The 23,309-nt window shown below is 42.7% G+C and overlaps 1 protein-coding gene across 1 annotated transcript; it reads left to right on the forward strand.

Annotated features, from left to right (window-relative positions):
- Positions 1–20,510: 20,510 nt before the first annotated feature.
- Positions 20,511–22,606, forward strand: LOC112846525 (zinc finger protein 98-like). The gene is made up of 2 exons (XM_025906091.1): positions 20,511–20,528; positions 20,872–22,606. Exons 1-2 carry the CDS (start codon positions 20,511–20,513, stop codon positions 21,946–21,948), a joined length of 1,095 nt encoding a protein of 364 aa, XP_025761876.1. The 3' UTR covers positions 21,949–22,606.
- The last annotated feature ends 703 nt before the right edge of the window (positions 22,607–23,309 follow it).

Raw genomic sequence — 23,309 nt, forward strand, 5'->3', positions numbered from 1 at the left:
CACAAGGAGAGATTTGAGCTATGGAGGAGGAGACCTTCTCAATTAAAAAAGTGTAAAAAACTTTCACAGGTTGCAGAGAAGGGCTCGATACAGTCAGTATGTGGTGCACTAAGAACAGAGTTAATAGTTTTAAATAAAACATGCGAGTTGTGACAGTTTGACAGAATAATGTCAGATAAGTGTTTTCTTTTGGCATCTTTTACAGTTTTTTGATATTGACGCTAACATTCCTTTAGTATCTGAAATGACACTTATATTTGTCCTTTTTCCACGTGTGCTCAGCTTGACGGCGCTCGTGTCTGACAGCTCGGGTTGTGTCGTTCAGCCGGGGCTCAGATTTAGTTTTAGACTGCCTGGAATTTAATGGAGCCATGTCCCAAACAGTACAAAGATGTCTGGCAGGTGGAATAAAACCATGAGCTCAGTTCCTCGGTCTGGCTGCATAAAAACTCTGGGATTTTACAGGTCTGGTTAAAAACTGTTGAAAACTGCTCAGCAGTGGAGGAGTTAAAAATGCGACAGGGCCGAGCAGCAGCGTGAGGTTTACAGGCAAGAGGAACTTCAAACATCACAGGACTGTGGTCAGAAAACACAGCATCACAAATCTCTACATTAAAAACAGAAAAACATGAGATAAAACAAGATCAAGTGTGTGTCCACGATCATGTGTGGGACCAGTCACACATTGCACCAGATTAAAAGAATCAACAAGGCTTAAAAAAGCCCTTTGCCATGGGCATATCAAGACAACACACATGAATATTAAAATCCCCAACAATAAGAACACAATCATATTTTGGCATGTATTCAGCCAAGAAGTCAACAAAGTCATTCACAAAGTCCTTATTGTATTATGTATTTAATTTTATATGTTATAGAAGTGACAGATTTATAAAGCGAGGCAAATTATTGTGGTGTCACAATTGCAGGATGATCTACTAACAGTGTGCTTTAATCTCTCTATGAAGAAGCCACTTCAGTAAAAATCAGCTTTCTGCTGAGAGCAGCAGCAATTAGTGGCTCAACAATACAGAGTACGCTCTTGATTCATGCAAGTGTTTCTCTCTGAAAACAGCAGGGAAATTGGGATAAATCAGAGGAGGCTGAAGGAGAATCAAAATGCTTTTAATATGAGAAATAACTGTTCTGATAGAAATAACTGAGTACTGTGCAAAGTGTTCTGAGGATCAGGACTCGGGTACAGATTTATCCAGAGGAGAGATGCATCAGTACAAACTGTTTCATCCATTAAACCTGAACTCTGTGAACAGCTGACTGTTCGATGTGCTAAAGAACAGAAAACATTATTTCCCATTGTTAAGGTTCAAATGTTGAGAGAGGAATCCAAAAATAACCACAGATCCGGTCCGGTGTGCAATTAGACGGCATTTTAATGAATACACATATGCGGAGCCAATACTGTTCAGATTCAGTATTGGACTAACTACAATCGTCAGCACAAAGACTTTATAGGGTTGGCAGTCTTCCTGTTACCAGGCAGAGTTAAACAAAGCATACGTCACTCCAAAACCACAATGACTCTTAACATAGTCTAAAACAGAACATCTTCTTCGGGTCGACGCCAGGTGCTTCCTCTCAGCTGTCTTCGCTGTCGCTTATCTTCTGGGACATCTGGTCCACGTTCTGCACAAAATGTCACTCATGCAGGCACAACTTTGCAGTCATAAACTCTTACCTACTAAATGAGTCTGTGTGTGTGTGCACGTGCGGGGGCGCGTGCATGCTGTGTACTGCGTACGTGTCGTGACCTCTCACTATTTGTGTCTGTATGTGTATGTCACGTCTGTCTGTGCGTGCAGAGTTTGCATCTGCTTTCTGAACCTTAGTTGACCTCAACTTAGGCAACCAGGCCAAGACCATCCTGTGTGTAATGATCTTAACTTCTATGTAAAATGTATAAAACAACTGTTTCAATCTAATCCAACTACTTAAAGCTTAAATCAAAGATAAATGCATAATAAACACCCTACTCTTTGGCTTGCACTCACTCTGCTTTCGGTTTCACTTCTGCCAAAGCATGCCCTGCAGACATGTTTCCTGTCAGCCTGCAACTCCGCCTGTCACCCACTGAAGACTATGTGTAAGAATATAAAAACACTCAAAAGCCTTTAAAATTATAAATTCAACTCCACAGTTTGAAGTGGTTATACTGAACCTGTAATAAAGACTAATATGATACCAATATATTTGAACATCTGAATGCAACATCACTCTCAACCATGAAATGGTAATGATGATTATAAAAATAGCAGCAAATAATAGCAGGAAAATATTTCTACTCCTCTCACCATCAGACCATGAGCAACATTCAGGCATGTAACACAGTAATACTTTTATTTTTTTTACATATTCAGCAGAGAGAGTTAGCTGTGTGCACTACAAAAAAATAAGAAGCGTAATTCATTTCTGCTTGGTTTCACATAAACTGTATTATTAGGAAAAATAAGTGGGGCTCACCTCAAAACCATCAGTATAAGGACTGACTGGAGAGTTTTAGGACAGAGCCAAACTTTTGGAACTGAAATAACAACTTTGAGCGGATCAGAAACTTGTTTTGATAACATCTCCCCCTAAAACAATAAACTGTCCTCACTATCACAACCACAGCAGGAACAAGACAGGATTTTTTCTGTGGTAAATTTTGTGCAATTTGCAGTAAATTGTGTGACAGAGACTTTGTAATTTACATTTGTGTCACTCATTTAAATCTTCTTCTCCTGAAAGTAAAACTCTTACAAACACATATGTCATAACTTTGAGTCACAAACTGACACTGAGTCTCTTCAGTAAATCCAGCAGCTTTTTAACATCAAAAGACGTCTTTGAGCTGCTGCAGATGTTAGTAAATCTGACCTAAAGGTTCCTTCTTCTATAAAATTCAAACTTTGTAATGAAAGGATATTTTTAACAGGCTGTTCTCGTTTACACAAAACAACAGGGTTAGAACACATTGTGAGATGTTTGTAGTCCATCTTCTGCACAATGTAGTTTCAACAGGCGGACATCCGGTGTCACGTTGTTACAGAGAGACAAGTGTAAGGCTGTTCTAATTCTCAGCACCCGCTCCTCTCTTTCCCTGAGTCCTTAGCAAATCTCCTTCCCACGATGACGTTTTCATCGAGGTCACAGAAAAGAGTGGGAAGTTTTGAAATAACAACCCACGTGGTTACCTTGTGACGCTGAGTCACGTGACCACACAGCAACAAATCACAGCAGAGCCGGGAAAAGGGGGCGGAGCAAAGTGTGTGTGCAGGAGAGGAGTCGCGCAGAGAGAGCTGCTTTTTCATGAAACGGGAGTAAAGTAGTGAACTTACAGGAACATATACCACTACCAACGTTTGGATTGATATCTGCATCGATCTGCACACCCTTGTCTCCTGGATTGTAGCTGAGATCAGCGTGAACCACGTGGGTCTCTGCTCCCTGATCTGTTTCCTGTTTGGAAAGATTTCCAGCTTCATCACGGAGTTTCTCTCGGTTTGTGGGCTCATCTAAAGGTAAGCACCGAGCTAACTTTAATGTGGGTTCAGTTTATGTTGAGTTTATTTCTGTTGAGAATAATAGATTGCTTGGTATGCACTGGAGTTAGACAGACTGTAGAGTTCGTGATTGCTTGCAACATTATGAAATGGCGGTTGCTAGAGGGAAAGAATACATACAGAAAAATAGTCTTTGAATATGAACAAAAGGGTGCAGGGCAGGAGAACAGCCAACCCCCAGGACTGGAAGCCACGGGTATAAGTCTGGGTGAGGGAAATCAGCCTGTAGAATAGGACTTCATATGATGATCTCCAGATGCATCTGTATTTTATTTTCTTCCAGGGAAAATAAAGATGTCTGATTTTTGAAGTAAAAGTCTCCGCCAGATCGCTACCATCAAAAAGAATCCGTGAAGGCGGCGTACTTCTTCTTCTTCTTTTAACACTGTTTAGTCTTAATGTTTATTACGTATTATACACAAATGCAATAAGCAGCAGGTGCTATAGGCATCTGGAAGCAACTGTATATACAATTCTAACATGTGATTAACTATTAGTTACTCAGTGTCACCCTTTCTATGCAAAACTAAGCAACTGAAAATAATCAATACCGCCTTAAAAGTGCACATATGTAATTTATATAATTAGGTCAGGACATCTGATTAGAGTAACATTAAGCAGTTTTATATTACACTGAACAACCACAACAGAGCTCTACAATTAATAACATCTAATTGCAGCTACTCTGACAATGATCTGAACATCACTAATCATTACCGGTGCCCTTTTTGAGTCTCTCTGCTTTCCTCTCAATTTCTGTACATTATTTAAAACTCTTAATAAAGTGACTAAGGAGCTTGGAAAGAAAAGCGTCTGGACTTCTTGAGTTGCTTGAAGACGTTTCACCTCTCATCCGAGAAGCTTCTTCAGTTCTAAGGATCAGTGGTGGAGAGTCCCAGATTTAAACCTAGTGGGAGTTTCCCCCCAAAGGGGGACAAAGGACCCCCTGATGATCCTCTACCTAATCACATGAGCCAAGGTGTGAAAGCGGGTGTGGGTCCTAATCAGCCAGAGTTTCGGGTGAGCTCATTGTGAAACCTGGCCCCACCCTATCATGTGATTTCCTGAGGTCAGATAGCCCAGGGTGTGAGTGGGCGTTAAGGCGTCTGGGAAGGGATCTCAAAACTGGATTATAGATGGCAGACAGTTGGTGTCGTAAACCCCCGCCTCTGTTCAAAGATGGTCGCTCACAGTGGACGTAAATGGCTTCTTTCACCCCTCTTTCAAACCATCTGTCCTCTCTGTCCAAAATGTGAACGTTGGCATCCTCGAATGAGTGACCTTTATCCTTTAGATGCAGATGAACTGCTGAGTCTTGTCCTGTGGAGGTGGCTCTTCTATGTTGTGCCATGCGCTTGTGAAGTGGCTGTTTGGTCTCTCCAATGTAGAGATCTGGGCATTCCTCGCTGCACTGTACCGCATACACCACATTGTTCAGTTTGTGTTTAGGAGTTTTGTCTTTAGGGTGAACCAGTTTCTGTCTGAGTGTGTTGCTGGGTCTGAAGTACACTGGGATGTCGTGTTTGGAGAAAACTCTCCTGAGTTTCTCTGATACACCGGCTACATAGGGGATGACAATGTTGTTGCGTCTGTCCTTCTTATCCTCCCTTGCTGGTGTCTGATCTTCTTTTTTGTGCATCTTTGCTGACTTTATAAACGCCCAATTAGGATAACCGCATGTTTTAAGTGCTTCCATCTATAATCCAGTTTTGAGATCCAGTTTTGAGATCCCTTCCCAGACGCCTTAACGCCCACTCACACCCTGGGCCATCTGACCTCAGGAAATCACATGATAGGGTGGGGCCAGGTTTCACAATGAGCTCACCCGAAACTCTGGCTGATTAGGACCCACACCCGCTTTCACACCTTGGCTCATGTGATTAGGTAGAGGATCATCAGGGGGTCCTTTGTCCCCCTTTGGGGGGAAACTCCCACTAGGTTTAAATCTGGGACTCTCCACCACTGATCCTTAGAACTGAAGAAGCTTCTCGGATGAGAGGTGAAACGTCTTCAAGCAACTCAAGAAGTCCAGACACTTTTCTTTCCAAGCTCCTTAGTCTACGATGACCTGGATGACTGAGAACCTTCACAGACTTAATAAAGTGACCTTTTCTCTGTATTGTCAATGTACATCTCTGTTTCTGGGCTATACATTTTTAATGTCTTCTCACTGTTGTTTTTTAAATCGAAGTCTTTTTCATTGAAAAAGGTTTTTGTACAATCACAAACAACAAATTAAACATGCAAGCAGTACAGCATACTGCTAAAATAAAAACTGAAACCCCACCCACCCACCCATCTGCCAGAATTGAAGGAAGGCGGGGGGGCCGGGGGGTCAAGTTAGGCACTGTGACAATAAACATCGACATTTACAGATGTATACATGCACACAATTGTCTCATCTTTTCCAGTTTAAGATACTGCATCATGTCTGTAATCCATTGTGAACATGAAGGTGGAGAGGAGTCTTTCCAATGTAACAACACACGTCTCCAAGCTAACAGAGTGCAAAAGGCTATGGTTTTCAGCTTATGTTTGTTCAGATGCCTCCCCTGCGGACGGTACCGAATAGACCAGCAAAGGGACATGGATCAAATGGCTCTCCTAAAATTTTTGACAAAGTAGAGAAAACCAATTGCCAAAACTGATGAAGCATTGGACATGTCCAAAACATATGTAGAAGGGTGGCCGGAGCCTGCTTACATCTATCACAGGGAGGATCCAGATCTGATCTAAATCTGGACAGTTTAGTCTTTGACTAGTGTAGTCAATGTGCAATTTTAAACTGAATAACAGTATGACGTTGGCATATTGAAGATGAATAAATCCTTCTTAGAATTTTCAGCCAGTCTTCACCTGAAATTTCAGCATTTAAATCTTTTTCCCACTTTAATTTTAGATAATTGAGAGTGGTTGAGCTGTGTTAGATTAGTTTATTATAGATGTTACCAATAATTTGTTTCTGATCAAATGGAACTTTAAAAATATCATCTAGCAGAGAGACAGGTGGAGAAGAGGGGAACCAGTCAGTATGTGAGGATACAAAGGTTTGTAGTTGTAAGTATCTAAAAACATTAGATTTGGGTATGGAGAACCTGTTTACCAGCTGCTCAAAAGAGGCAGATTTGTTGCTTATGTAAAGGTCTTGCATTGACAGAATACCATTTTTACACCAGACCTGAAAGCCTCCACCAGATAAAGTGGAGAAAAACAAAAGTGGAGATAGGGGGCAGCCCTGCCTAGTGCCCCTATGGAGTTTAAAATAAGAAGAGATCGTATTATTAGTACGCACAGCTGCCATTGGTGAATTGTAGAGAGTTTTAACCCATGATATGAATCTGGGGCCAAAAGCAAATTTGCTCAAAGTATAGAAAAGGTAGTCCCACTCCACTCGGTCGAAGGCCTTCTCAGCATATACAGTGGCTTGCAAAAGTATTAGGCCCCCTTGAACTTTTCCACATTTTGTCACATTACAGCCAAAAACATGAATCAATTTTATTGGAATTCCACGTGAAAGACCAATACAAAGTGGTGTACACGTGAGAAGTGGAACGAAAATCATACATGATTCCAAACATTTTTTACAAATAAATAACTGAAAAGTGGGGTGTGCATAATTATTCAGCCCCTTGAGTCAATACTTTGTAGAACCACCTTTTGCTGCAATTACAGCTGCCAGTCTTTTAGGGTATGTCTCTACCAGGTTTGCACATCTAGAGACTGAAATTCTTGCCCAGTCTTCTTTGCAAAACAGCTCCAGCTCAGTCAGATTAGATGGACAGCGTTTGTGAACAGCAGTTTTCAGATCTTGCCACAGATTCTCGATTGGATTTAGATCTGGACTTTGACTGGGCCATTCTAACACATGGATATGTTTTGTTTTAAACCATTCCATCATTGCCCTGGCTTTATGTTTAGGGTCGTTGTCCTGCTGGAAGGTGAACCTCCACCCCAGTCTCAAGTTTTTTGCAGACTCCAAGAGGTTTTCTTCCAAGATTGCCCTGTATTTGGCTCCATCCATCTTCCCATCAACTCTGACCAGCTTCTCTGTCCCTGCTGAAAAGAAGCACCCCCAGAGCATGATGCTGCTACCACCATATTTGACAGTGGGGATGGTGTGTTCAGAGTGATGTGCAGTGTTAGTTTTCCGCCACACATAGCGTTTTGCATTTTGGCCAAAAGGTTCCATTTTGGTCTCATCTGACCAGAGCACCTTCTTCCACATCTTTGCTGTGTCCCCCACATTGCTTGTGGCAAACTGCAAACGGGACTTCTTATGGTTTTCTGTTAACAATGGCTTTCTTCTTGCCACTCTTCCATAAAGGCCAACTTTGTGCAGTGCACGACTAATAGTTGTCCTATGGACAGATTCCCCCACCTGAACTGTAGATCTCTGCAGCTCGTCTAGAGTCACCATGGGCCTCTTGGCTGCATTTCTGATCAGCGCTCTCCTTGTTCGGCCTGTGAGTTTAGGTGGACGGCCTTGTCTTGGTAGGTTTACAGTTGTGCCATACTCCTTCCATTTCTGAATGATCACTTGAACAGTGCTCCGTGGGATGTTCAAGGCTTGGGAAATCTTTTTGTAGCCTAAGCCTGCTTTAAATTTCTCAATAACTTTATCCCTGACCTGTCTGGTGTCTAAATCCAATCGAGAATCTGTGGCAAGATCTGAAAACTGCTGTTCACAAACGCTGTCCATCTAATCTGACTGAGCTGGAGCTGTTTTGCAAAGAAGAATGGGCAAGGATTTCAGTCTGTAGATGTGCAAAGCTGGTAGAGACATACCCTAAAAGACTGGCAGCTGTAATTGCAGCAAAAGGTGGTTCTACAAAGTATTGACTCAGGGGGCTGAATAATTATGCACACCTCACTTTTCAGTTATTTATTTGTAAAAAATGTTTGGAATCATGTATGATTTTCGTTCCACTTCTCACGTGTACACCACTTTGTATTGGTCTTTCACATGGAATTCCAATAAAATTGATTCATGTTTGTGGCTGTAATGTGACAAAATGTGGAAAAGTTCAAGGGGGCCGAATACTTTTGCAAGCCACTGTATCTGCCTCGGGCCGGTATACTTATATTTCCAGAGTTTAGATGCCATTCCGGTTGTAACCACTGGTCCGTTTTTCCCCGTCGGTCACAGGTATTACGGGGAGTGATAGTTCATTTAAATTAGCCTTTAAAAGGGGCTTGGAATTGTTTAAATATAAGCTAGACAGGCGTGAGCCCAGTCCAACATGCCTTACTCCATTGTCGGCTCACTAACACCCCCAAAGTCGGCGTACTTCAACAGCTCTTCTGCTGCTCTCCTTGGTGTCTGTTCACAGTTTATTGTGATCCCGTTGAGAGAAGAGTGAGAGAGTGTTTGGAGAAAAACACCAACTAATCATTAGCTCAGCATGCTGGGAGAAGTTGATGGTTTGCTCACTTGTTCAATTATTTCCATCTTACTTTGACTGCAGATGTAACCAGACATATTCCAGCAGGATTTGTATAAAGCGTTTTAACAGACACACAAAGCTGGAAAAGTCTAAGAAGCTTAGAAAGAAAGTGATCGGACTTGGCTAGGTGCTGTTGAGTTTCACTTCTTCTTGACCTCACCCATTCTTTTGATATCCCAGCTGGAGAAGAAGGGTCAGATGAGGCCAAAGTATTTTTCATCAAAGCTTTATTACCAATGCGCATTGATCCCACTACATGCAGTCACAGCAAACACCAAGTGGATCTGAGGAGCACTCCTCATACACACACCTTTATGGGCTGTATCCCAATTTAGGGTCTGCAGCCATGGAGGACGCGGTTTACGTGGGCCTCATCCTCTAAACCGAAAGTACGAGTCTTGTGAAATTGGACGGTCTGGCCTCCATCGCACTGCTCAGCTACTAACCGCTGGAAATGTTTCATACAACATTGTTAAACAGAAATGAAAGAGAAAATGTTTTTGTTCATCTGTTTTTATATGAGCTTTGTTTGATTCGTTGAGTATCTGAGGCTGAGACCATGGGACTGTAAAAACATGATTGTTGGGCTTCATTTCTGTACTGAACAGTCATTTTAAGATTAGCTAGTAAATAACCATTAGCTAATGTTTTTCATGAGAGTAAAGTCATCTCATTTTGGTAATGTAAATATAATATGGGAAATATTAAAGTTCTTTTTATATTAATCATTATTAGTTATTACAGCAGTGAACCTGAACTTTGTCAAATACTGAGCTTCAGTAAAGATTCAAGTATTCATATATTAAATATTAGCTTATTGGGTGATAAAATCAGACCATGTCATAACTGCTTTAAGCCATACAGAATAGATATCAGAGCCTAAACAGGGTAACTTCTGCTAAATGGGTCAGACTGGGCAGAAAGTATACAAACGCATAACATCCTTACAGAATATGATGGAACACTATAGATCAACTTACCTCAGAATATATAAAACATATAAACAATTACAGCAATGTGATGCAACAAACACAGCAGTGCTACTAATCCACAATATTCAACGCTTCATATAACTGAAACAAACATGGGCACTTATTTTCAAGTCCATTCTGCTGCTGATACATACTTTAGGTTTCTGAATATTCTAAACATCACACACACTCCTTTGTGCCTTTTGCTTTGCCCTGTCCAGATGTTTACCATAAAGGACAGTGACTATATAAGAACCTATAGGTAAATGAATACCACAAGCATAAACTAACTTCAATGTTAGTGCTTTCAAAGTCTGGGGTAAAACCCAGAAGTGACCATGTACAGCCAACATATATCAAACACTTCTGAGCGAAATTTTACAACAGACCGACAGATCTTTCCTCTCTATCTATGCAGTGTACTGTACTCTTTACTGTTGTTGGGCAATAGACCCATTCAAACAGTGTAAACCCTCTCAAAGGAATTTACAATTATCTTTACTGTGCCCACATCAGTGATTGGGGAAACCAAAACAATCACATTTAACACTGGAAGAACTACCTCATTCTTTAGGTGCTTCAGGCATGTTTGAGGCCTATCAAAAATCCCTCAATGAAATGTGACGAACCCAAAATCTTACCTTTAGGGTGTCAAACAATGTGTCAGAATTCAGTACACATGTCAAAAGAACTCACAACTGTTATTGTTTTCTCAGGCAATGAGGACCTAATGCACTTATGCATCAGGAATTTACAGGCTAGGAAAACAGTCTCACTACCATGCAAAATGTACTCAAGTAATTATTGGTCAATTAACTATGAAATGCACATACTATAATTACTCCAGTCACTTTTACTCAGGCTCAGGACTCTAAAAGAGTTTGATGTTCGGAGAGTCATGTAAATGCATATCATTTATGTAATGATTAGAAAGGTCACACCAACGACATTATCTGAACATTGATTTACCCCTTTGTAGAGGTTTAATACCTGTACATGAACGGTTAATCCCACAAATCATAGTAAAAAAAAGCCATGGAAAAAATCATCATGAAAAAACTCATGGAAAACATAGAAAGCATCGTTTCATGTTAAACCTGGATAAACCTGGAATCCCTCCTTTTGACACATGGTCTCTCCCATGTGTCAAATCATCAGAACTAGGAGAATAACCTAGGTCCCCTGGTAGCCCCGGTATTCCCTGGTATCCTTAGCTTGGTTCCCCCTAGCTGTCCCTTGCTTGGTCCCCTTCCCCGGCATATTGCCTCGAAAAAAAAAAACAGGCTTATGCGCTGGTCGGACCATGCTGTGCAGCTAGTGAGTAGCTCGGCTACAGTGAGGAAACACGGCAGGGACACGGCTTCAGCGTTCAAGCATACGCTGTCGCCTTGGCACTGTGCGGCTCGGCTGCTATGTGTGTTCACACAGAGGGGATATGGCTTCAGCGTTCAAGCATACGCTGTCGCCTTGGCACTGTGCAGCTCGGCTGCTATGTGTGTTAACACAGAGGGGATAAGGCTTCAGTGTTCCAAACGTTCGCTGTTGGCCTGCTTAACACTGTGGGAATAAACAGTGGGGAATTATGCTACGGTTCGTGCCAGCTATCGTTAGCCGGCCTGCGAGTAGCATTCCAGCCGGTTAGCCTGTCTGGCATGTCGCTCACAGCTCACGCGTTAACGCGGCCAGCAGGGTTCCGCTTGTAGCTCGGGTACATTGGGGAAATATGTCAGAGTTCCAAGCATATGCTTTTACCTGTCAGCACTGTGACGCAGGAGCTAATAAACAGTGGAAGGGGAATTCAGGTTGCGGCTAGCGCCGGCTACCTGTTAGCACTTCCTCGTTAGCGTGTGGCCCCGCCCCCTTGCTTGGCAGCAGAAGTATGGCAGCCCACACGTCCCAAACATGTCTGTGTATGGCATTTTTGCCTTTTTGTGGTAGGCACGAGCAGTGTGGCTGTGCCTGGGTGAAAAAGGGCAATATATAACTAATATGACAGCAGCCTAGAGCATGCTGTGCTGGCTAAAGTAGCTGCTGCTTGCATGCACTGCTTTGTTGCCAGCACAGCCTAGGCAGACCATGCTGGGTTTGAAAGCATTAAATGGCCCGCCCCTGCAGGTGGTTCACCCGTTACACGTTAGCCTAGCCTCGCTGTGTCTGATAAGCCAGCCAGCGAGTGTGTTGTGTTCCAGCCTGCAGTGCTGGCTGTACTTGGGTGTCTCGTCCTCGAGCTCACTCTCGTGGCTCCCCTGTCTATGGACAGCGCAGCCACTTGGCCCTGGGGTGACCTGCAGGTCAGGTCCCTGGCTTGGCCCTCCTCTCCAGCTGCTGTACTGCAGCTGCCGGCTGTAGTTCTCCAGCTGTAGTGCCGACTCTCTGTCTGGCATTGCCCGCATGTCGTGGCCCTATGCGACCAGCGGGCTGTTACTTGGCGGCTCGGTGTGCTTCGTTCCCTGGCTATCTGCCTCGCGGTTCCCGGGCTGACCTTGAGCGGCCGATCACTTGCGGTCCTGCATGACCGGTTCAAGCCAGTCTGGCATCTGCGGACTGCTGCCTCCACCCCCTGGCTCGGCCTTCGCGTCTGGCTTGTACACATGTACACACCACTTGGGTGGTGTGTACATGTGTGTATTTGTACATGGTTCTTTGGTCTTCACTCTCGGCGGTTCGGTTGCACTGTCTCCTCGTGGGGTGTTTTACAGAGTTACCCCGTACATATGGAATATGTAATGGTGTGGAGAGATAGTCTCGATATGCTAGAGAACGTACGGTTACGGTGTAATCTTGGTTCTCTTAGTGAGAGACTCTCTCTCCACCGTGAGGCCACTCGGAGACGCGTTCCGATCAAACGATCACCGGTGTCACGTCTGCACAGCTGTTTTATACGTCAGCTGTGGGGCGTAGCCGGGCGTGCCGGAGTGTCTTAAAGAAATATCCACACGCCACGACCAAGGGGGGTCGTGGCGTTACATATGGAATATGTAACGGTGTGGAGAGAGAGTCTCTCACTAAGAGAACCAAGGTTACACCGTAACCGTACGTTCTGTGTTCACTGCACATTCTACTTCATCTTCACTCATGTCTGTCTGTGTCTGTGCCGAATCCTCTACAAAGACCCTCAGAGAAAAAACAACAACAAAAAAAAAAAACGATAGCAGTGGAGCATCCTGGAGATCAGGTCTGGATCATCAGACTCCAGAGGTGCTGCTGTAAATCATGTGGTCAACCCTCCTTTTCTGTGAAGGAAGTAAGTGCACTGTTACAAAAAAACCCAAAACCATATTAGGCCTTGTTCAGGACATGTCTAAATATATATTTTTTAAAAACTGTCTTTCTCTTACAAAAAGAAAACAACCCAAACCTAACTGGCAGAATCAGTCTGGTACTAAGACAAAACCCCCAAATCTGCCAGAAATCACAGGAAAAGTTTTGCTTTCTGGTGAAACAACATATGCTGTATGGATTAGAATCTGCCATGCAGTGTTGCAGCCACTGCTTCTGGCTTTAGTTGATGACTGATGCTTACATGGTCTGAAATCAGACTTAAGAGTCACTACCTTTGTTCATGTTCCCCACATCATATTTACTGGTTGCCCACAAGTGCTCAAAAATATCACACTATTCTGGAAAGTCTGGGGCCAACTGACCTAGTTCCACCTGCAAGATACACAGAGAAATTTCTCCCCCTTTTTATTAGCAGCTGCACAGTTCACACCACACTAATGTTCACCATTAAACGCTTCCTAATAATCACTAGAATGTGAATTCCTTCCCCAGGTCTGTGCTTTTTCACTCCTTTTTCATTTTCACAGACCCAATCATTTTATTTAACTTTTCTTCTCTTTTTTCCCCAACACAAAACTTGTGACATGTTGTCGTGTATTTCACAAAACAAGTTTGTTCTTATGTATTCAGATGTGTGTATCTGGGTGCAAGCTTCACCCATACATCACATCAAACTCATTTCAACCCTCTGTTACATCTTATTCACTTGTTTTACAATCCAGTCATCTTTCTCTGATCTAGTAACAATCAGCTAATTTGCATATCAGCTCATAACCCACTAAGTTGACAGGACAACAGAAATACATGTTCAATATATTATCACAAAAGATAATTTGGTCCATACAGTAAATTACTTGTCCTGCACCAATCAAGCAGAAAGCATCTGAAAATTTACTATATTAACAACTAAATTTATTGTCTGATCACTGGTTGGTCAAACCAGAATCTCTCCTCCTTTTTTTCCCCTTTCACCAAAAATTTCACCTATTGTCCTGAAACCTGGAGAGTTAATTGTCAGCAGTGGATACACTCAGCATTTGATAACAAGTGTCTGTTAAATTTACACTATTTTAACACTGATGGGAGATAACAAGCTGATTTTCATTGCGTGCGTGTGTGTGCGTGTGTTAGTAGAATCAGAAAGGGTTTTATTGCCAAATGTTGAGCAGGTTTACAACATTAGGAAATTGTTTGCACTAAGTACCGCAGCATACTGTCATATAACTCTTAAATAAACAAAAATAAAAATTAAAAGTGCTAAGTAGATAGATATATACATGAGTGCAGGTGGTGATCAGTGCCAAACATGGAATGATGCAGTGAACACAGTATAGGGTCACGTGTTAGTGGTGGGATGTCATGTGGTTATTGTTCATGAGTCCAACAGCAGAGGGAAAGAAACTGTTCTGTTCTGGTGCGAATGGACCGGAGCCTCCTGCCTGAGGGGAGCAGGTGGTTGACCGGGACGGATTTTCTCCTGTCACTTCCTTGGCCTTTACAGCTTTGTCATATTGCACTTTATGGTGACGTTTAAGGTGGTTATACAAATTCGTAGTGTTGCTTGCGGTTCTGCTACTGTGGCAAAACACAGCTTGCAAATGATATCTTGACTCTCATCGTCTTCTTGGAAACCAAAAAACTTCCACACAGAGGAAGGAAAACCTTTTCTTGGAATTGATGTTACAGTGGGGTTGTCATTCTCACCGCGATCAGAGAGCTTTTCCTCTGCACTCATTGTGTTTTCTCCCCTCAGGCAGTTTCTCTCACGTGCTCTCCGTTGTTTTTTCACTGCCAGCTGGCTTCTGTATCACGTGGTATGAGGCTCTGCCCTTGTCATTTGTTGAGCAAGAAGTGGTTTTTTTTGAAAGCCGGATTCCCCCCCCCCATCGTTGTCATTTGGAAATAATAAGTATGAATTGAGATGGCGATTTTCTAGCGTTTAATTGTGCAGCCCTAAATGATGCCAATCGAACAGATTTAGCCATTATTTTTAAAGATTTGTTATCTAAGGATACCACAGGCTGAATTGTAGGTGGTGCTCCTTGGGTCCAAACTGTCATACAATATGAAAAATGAGAATATCATGGAATGCTGTCACAGTCTGGCAGACAAAGACTGTATGGAGTGACGTAGAGGACCCAAAATGCAGACAAAATGGAACGTGGAACAAAACTTGACTTAACAAAAAGCGAGCCGTGTAATGAGGATGGTAAAAAGTACAACAAAGGGCAAGGCAAACTGAAGTAAAACTAACATTAACCTAAACTGGAAGAACTAAACAAACAACATGAAAAACTTGGACATGAAATCTAGAAACATGGCATGGAAAACATGGCGTGAACAACAGATGACCTGACAAAGAATGACCAGAAACACACAGACTAAATATACACAAGGGTGATTAGGGGAAGTGGAAACACATGGGGAAACAGCTGACACTAGTCTGACATAACGAGACAAAGGAAGCAAAGCTGACTACACAACTGAAACTAAACAACCAAACAAACAATCTGGAACACTCAGTCCAAACACAAGTGCATAAGAGTCCCAGAACATAATTCAGGAGAGCGACCCCAATCTCTGTAGAACAGAGGTTCATTGCGAAGCCGTTCAGTTGGCCAAGCCGGGGGGTCGGGGATACAACAGTCCGTAGTTGAAAAGTTCAGGGGGCCGACCCGAAGGTCGACAGCATAACAGTTCAAAGGTTCAGGGGGTCGGCCACGAGTCCAACGGAGGCGATCAGGGGGCTGACCACATGGAAGGTGGCAGTGGCGAAGCAGGCACGGCTGGCCCCACTTGGCTGATGGCCGGCGGCGACGTGGGTGTGTACGTGGACCCTCAGGTGGCTTGGTGGGGCCCCGTGGACAGGCTGTTTTGACAGGCCCTGGATGCTGGATGGGCTCGGCTGAACCTCCAGCTGGCGTGGCAGGGCCAGCAGGTGCGGAGACCTCTGGCTGTGGCATGGCAGGTGGCGGCATGGCAACCACAGACGGCAGGGTGGGCTCTCCAGAGCACTCAGCAGGAACTGATGGCGGAGCAGGAGCCATGGAGTGCTGGGGTGGTTCGCCTGAACCCCCAGCAGACACTAGAAGAGGCTGCACAAACTGCCCAGTGACCCCCATGGAAGCAGCAACAGGCTTTTCGGGAGGTCCAGAGCAAACTGGGACCTCCAACTCAGCCTCTGGATCCAACCTGACCTGGGTCTCATTCCCACAGGGGCTTAGCTGAGCCTCACGGCTAGCATCTCCAGTGAAAACAGTCTTGAAGCCTGACTTCTTAGAAGCATGGGTTGTGGCATGATCAATACACAGAGATGCTAGATAATTGTGCAAAGGGATAAGATGTTCCGTGGAAGACTTGGGCAGTAACTTGTCAGTCTTAGTCCTTTCATGAACAAGAACAGGCTCTTCATAACCGGGCCCATGAACTGGCAAATCTGTGTTAATTTTAGTTTCCTCCTTAGAAAAAACACGCAGATCCAGAATATAGTCACCCACCTCATGCTGCTGTAAGCCGCGGTGATGCCATGGATGCCACCTCCTCCTGGAAGCCACGGTTGTGGAGGCTGGCGCCGCCATGGCTGAGGTGAATGTGGCGCTAGAAGCAGCCACTGGTTGTGTCAAGGAAAATGCAGCACTTGTCTGCTGCTGCGTTGACATGGACATGGAGACAGGCGGGAGACTCAACACGCCAACTTTAACTTCTGTAGCTGGCGTAGGGAGAGCTGCATCACACAGGGGCTGGAGTGATTCAGTCTGCATGCTGGGAGGCTGCTGCTTTGGCAGTGAATGGGACACTCCTCCAGTTGTAGCCAAAACAAAGTCTTTGTGATGCTCCGATAAACGCTCCACAAAAAAACGGGTTGGCAGCAATAATCCGACATAGCTGGACCCGAATAGATTTCTTCTCCACCTTGTGCAGAGAAAATCCATGGAGCTGTGCGATGTGGATACTAAACTCAAAAAGTTTGAAATGAATGTCTTCTGGGTCCCACTTGGTCAGGTTGTTCTGTCACAGTCTGGCAGAGGCAGACTGTATAGAGTGACGTAGAGTAGTGATGGGACGTTCTGTATCGAGGCTTCGAAGCGTGTGTCGAGTAATAGAGGGGGCGTTTCCGCGAAGCGCGTATCGAGGCTTGCTTCATTTATGGGAGGAGCTGAAAATGATGACGTCCGAAGCCTCGCTGCCTGGCTAAACCACGTGACTGGTTCATGAAGCGGTTCGAACTTTGCCGCGAGCTTTCACAGCGATATAAACCCCTCAGACTTCATTCAAAATGTGGGTGTTTGATGGAGAGTTGCGGTTACTGAGAGTTTGGAGACAGTTTGGAAAAAGTTTGGAGAAAGTTTGGAGGTTTATGAGAGTGAGGAGAGAAAGTCAGGAGAGAATGGAGCCAGCTAAGAAGAGGAGGATGTCTTCCCCTGTGTGGGAACATTTTGATTTTATTCCTCCCAACAAGGTATGCAAATTTCTACAGATGATGTGTTTTCATAATACTGATGGTGCAATACAATGTATGTTAAGCTGTCTTTACTTTTGTACAAGGTGAAGTTTTTGCTATGTGCCAGGGAGCTGGGATATAACAACAACACATCATCCATGCTTCGGCACTACAGAGCTTTGCATGAGAATAAGGGGAACACCGATTGTGGAGCAAGACCAGGTGAGCCATCAAATGCCATGATAATATAGCATGCAGTAATCATACTAAATGATAGAACAATATTATACAACTGTAATAAGTTACGTGTGTGATATTTATATTTGTGCTTTGTTTTTATTATCTTTCCGCAGGAGAACAATCTCAAATAGATGGAGACCTGGTTAGCATGGTGATTGAGGACTCCCAGCCATTTAGCATTGTGGAGGACAAAAGATTTAAAAGATTTGTTAAATCATTAAATCCTAGCTATGTTCTCCCCACTAAAAAGGTCATAAAAGCAGTGAAACTTTAGTTTTTACAGAATAAAATGTGAAGAGGCAGGACTGATGCTCAAAGCCTCAGTGTGTAGCTGTCCATACCTCAACGTTACAAAAGCACAACCACTTTCCACACCCCAACCACACCTCACCTCACAGTAAATGATCATTTCCATTTTAAGCATTTCCAAATGATCATTTTCCATACTGCCAGTATAAATACACACATTATACTGCCATCACTACAATATACATGTTTTACACACTCCTTTTGTTGTTGACATTTACAGGCTGTGTACAAAATGCCACACTATTCAAATTCATGCCAACTAATATTTTTACGTCCAGTAGATGTCCTACTAGAGCAAATGAAGCTTCAAGAAGCTTTGCGCTGGGGTGAACCAATTGGATGAAAAGCTTCAGTGCTTCATGAAGCTTCATCTGCCCATCACTAACGTAGAGGACCCAAAATGGAACGTGAAACAAAACTTGAATTAACAAAAAGCGAGCCGTTTAATGAGGCTGGTAAAAAAAAAAAAAAGTACAACAAAGGGAGAGGCAAACTGAAGTGAAACTAACATTAACCTAAACTGGAAGAACTAAACAAACAACATGAAAAACTTGGACATGGACTCTAGAAACATGGCATGGAAAACATGGTGTGAACAATAGACGACCTGACAAAGAATGACCAGAAACACGCAGACCAAATACACACAAGGGTGATTAGGGGAAGTGGAAACACATGGGGAAACAGCTGACACTAGTCTGACATAACGAGACAAAGGAAGCAAAGCTGACTACACTGACATAGGACACAGACCTTCAAAATAAAACAGGAAACATGAGACGCAGACATGACATTACAAACTTGATAACATAAGACACGCAGCATGAAACACAAAGGGTGAGGGAAACTTAAATACAGGGGAAGAAAATACAAGAGGAATCTAATAACCAAATGAACTTTGCTGACCTAAAGAACTTAAACATAAACCATAAACATCAAAAATGAACTAGAACTCAAAACACTGGGTCAAAAGACCCAGGAACGTGACAAATGCATAAATGACTGAGCTGCTGAAGTAGGTATATAGTGCCGAATTAACTTAAAACAATTCACATTAGCCTTGACCGTTTTAGCAATCTCCCTTACATGCTTGTCAAATTTAAGACATAAATCAAAAATTATTCTTAAAAACTTAAAATCTTTGGCCTTCTTCGTTCCTTAACTGGATTTTAAACTCATCGTTTATCTGATCATCAGGAACAAGAAACTAAGAATCTGTTAGTCTCACTCATTTAAACCCTCTGCTGCATTCTGTTCACCCCTGCTATCATTCAATCAGCTTTCCTAATATAATATTTGTCCACTAGTTCATGTATCGTTTCTCATCTCACTAAGTGAACCGAACAAGATGATAAAATCAGAAACACAGGCTTAAAATACCATCTGATATTCGTGAGCTTCATTGCATGTGTGTGTATGTGTTAGTAGGATTAAAACATTCTGTGGTTATGTATGTCATTTTAATTACTTTACCCCTTTTTCTGAAACAAATCTCAGTTTACTACACCTTCTTGTTTCAGAAACATCTAAAGAAGAAAGTCTCTATTGTAGTCAGGCACAGCTAAATTCTGCTTGTGAGTTAACCTAGCCAACCACACTGTGTGTTGTTAACACCTTCAACATGTACCCCCTCGTGATGTGTGCCACTTCCTCTATGTCCTCTATTTGTACCACCATATGGAGAACCACAATAACCACACACATCGAAATACACAATTCTTAGATGCTTAGATGATGAATTGTAGAATAAATTCTCCATTTGTAAAATAATTTTAGAATTCCACATTAACAAAGTGAGTTTTGAAATGTTTTTTAAAAACCTCATTAGGGGAGCTAGGATGGTAATGAGGTGCTTGGAAATGTTGTAGGTGGCTGAGTTTATACTGCTACCATTGAGACTGATCCGGACTCCGTCTTTGTGGATCTATGGATGTCCATATATACAGGGTGTAGCATCCCCTGGGTAAAGGCGGTAATAGGGGGTTGAGGGGTTTTTCCCTTTCAAGTTCTTGTAGGCAACTGATGACTTTCTTTTTGTAGTTGCTTCTGGGGTTTCACCTTGAAGCTTCATAGGTACAGTATTGTTGTTACAATACTGAGGAGTTTAGTCATGTTTATTTGCTCTGCTTCTTTTTGTCAGGGATAAAATACATATATATACTTTTTGTGTCCCAGCTGAGTAACAGGAGGAGAAGAGTCTGGTGGTGCAGCAGAGGAACAATTTCAGCCATTTGGACTCAGCTCAGCCGCTACAGAGGAAACAATGACTTCAAGACAAAAGGTGACAAAAACATCACAGTTACACTGTTATTGAAACTGTGTGTACAGCTGGTTGGTTTTTAAAAACCCATTAACAGCAGCTTTATCTTTTCCATCCTGGGCTCCTCCATATATACAGAATCTACATTCACAACCAAAAACCACAGAAGTTCTTCAATAATGTCATTTTCATTAAAACTCTCATTGTAGCACATCATTGTAATGTGATACTTTCACCAGAAGGTGGTGGAAACACACCAACAATGTGTTTGTTCTCACATTAAATTCCACTAATGGAGGGAGTTTCAGTTTGCTTCACGACTGCATTTCACTCACTGCCTCTGTTTGTATCTCTGTCACTGCAGGACCAACATGGAGCAAGAAGTCAGCGCTTTCAGGAGGCCGACAAACCTCACAGAAGAAAGGGAGAGAAAACCTACAGCTGTGACTTGTGTGGAAAGTCTTTTACCCTGGCTCAAAGCCTAAAAAGACACGAAGTCATCCACAGTGGAGTTAAACCTTACAGCTGTGACTTGTGTGGAAAATCTTTTACCCAGGCTGGACACTTAAAAACTCACCAACTCATCCACAGTGGAGTTAAACGTTACAGCTGTGACTTGTGTGGAAAGTCTTTTACCCTGGCTGGAGACTTAAAAACACACCAATTCATCCACAGTGGAGTTAAACCTTACAGCTGTGACTTGTGTGGAACGTCTTTTACCCGGGCTGGAGACTTAAAAAGACACCAACTCATCCACAGTGGAGTTAAACCTTACAGCTGTGACTTGTGTGGAAAGTCTTTTACCCAGGCTGGAGACTTAAAAAGACACCAACTCATCCACAATGGATTTAAACCTTGCAGCTGTGACTTGTGTGGAAAGTCTTTTACCCTGGCTGGAGACTTAAAAAGACACCAAGTCATCCACAGTGGAGTTAAACCTTACAACTGTGAGTTTTGTGGAAAGTCTTTTACCCAGGCTGGAAACTTAAAAAAACACCAACTCATCCACAGTGGAGTTAAACCTTACAGCTGTGACTTGTGTGGAAAGTCTTTTACCCGGGCTGCACACTTAAAAGGACACCAAATCACCCATAGTGGATTTAAAGCACACAGCTGTGAGTTGTGTGGTAAGGCTTTTGCTCAAAATGGCGGTTTACAGAGGCATCTAGTTACCCACTCTGGAATTAAGGCGTACAGCTGCGACTTTTGTGGAAAAAGTTTCAGCGACAAACACTACCGAAATATTCACTTACGGATTCACACTGGAAATGATGTTTCCTGCTGTGATCAATGTGGGAAACTGTTTACAACAGATGCACAGTTACAACGACACATGTTTAGCCACACTGAGGAGAGACCTTACAAATGTGACCTGTGTGAGAAGACTTGTAAATCTCCACATCAGCTGAATCAACACCAACAGATCCACACCAGAAAATAACACTACAAGTGCAGTTACTGTGAGGATGTATTTATTTTTATCTTGTAATTGTAACCTGAGTGTTTGGAACAAGTCTGATCAGTAAACTTATGGAGTTATACTGAATGAACTGTTTGGAAAAATGAAGAATCATTTTCTCTCAGTAAGCTGAGTGTTGTAATGTAAACAGTAAAATGTAATTGGACATTGGCAGAGATGCTCTTTATTTCAGGCGACGTTCAGGATAAAAATGTTGAAGGAATTCCCTGATTTACACTGTCTTTGTTTAGAAGCGGATTGACACAGATAGATCGAGTTCTCAGCCATGTCACCACTGTGGTGGTGGGAAAGAGTTTCTTTCTTCTTTCTTTCATCATTTTCTCCCCAAACTACAAATGTTTTCACAGCAGTTGCTCTTAAAACCTCCAAAATGAACTAAATCCGTCCACCAGCTTTGAAACAACACCTGCTGTGACTTTATGTCCAGAAAAAAGAAACTCAAGCTAAACTGGTTTTGGGCTGTACTTCCATATAATACCAGTTTGTACCAGAAGATGAAGCAGTGAGTCAGTGTAACCTTTATTTAATTGGGCAAAGACCACATTCGTATTCACAGTGGCAGCAAAGAAATGTTGAAAGTTAAAAACAGCAGCACACATCAGGACCATTTTAAAGATCACAGGTGACTTTTACTTAATTCAAATTCCTTCAAATTATTGGCTTCTCCTTTCACTTTAGTGTATTTACTGTATCCTTGAAGTCCACATGTTGTTTTTTAATGAATTCATTTTGATCCACATGTTCTGCAGCTGTTTTCCTGTTGATTTGAAGTTTGTATTATGAAATCCTGATAATGTTAAAGTGTTAGTTATATTTGATGAACTCTGTAACGTTTGTCTTATTAAACAGTTTGGTGTGAAAAATGAAGAGTTGGTCTCAGAACAAGTAGTTTGAGCCCTGATTTCAGATTCAAACTAATTTAACTGTTTTCAGTGGTACATGTGGAGGTTTATCAGAGGAGGAGACTTGGCTGTTCTCCACTCACACAGAACAGGGTTCCTGCAGCTCATTAAAAACTCTGAAATGATCTTCAAGGACAAAACTATTTGATTTTTCTCAAAAACGTGCTGTGGGCATGACGTTTTTAGAGAGTGTGTTTAAGATGCATTGTGATTAACATTCCAATAAAGCAGATGTTCCTGCATTGCAACAGCGCTTTGCAGATGTGGTTGTCAGGGTTTCTGGGTCGTCCTGCGTTTGGGTCATCTCTTCCACGCCTCCACACACAAGACCTGACAAATTGACACGACCTGCTTTTGACCCAGCGGACTCTGACCTTTTTGAGTGGCAGGAGGCAGCGCTCTCCATTTGGGCGGAGAAGC

Source organism: Oreochromis niloticus, linkage group LG3 (genome assembly GCF_001858045.2).
Source record: "Oreochromis niloticus isolate F11D_XX linkage group LG3, O_niloticus_UMD_NMBU, whole genome shotgun sequence".
Lineage (NCBI taxonomy): Eukaryota > Metazoa > Chordata > Actinopteri > Cichliformes > Cichlidae > Oreochromis > Oreochromis niloticus.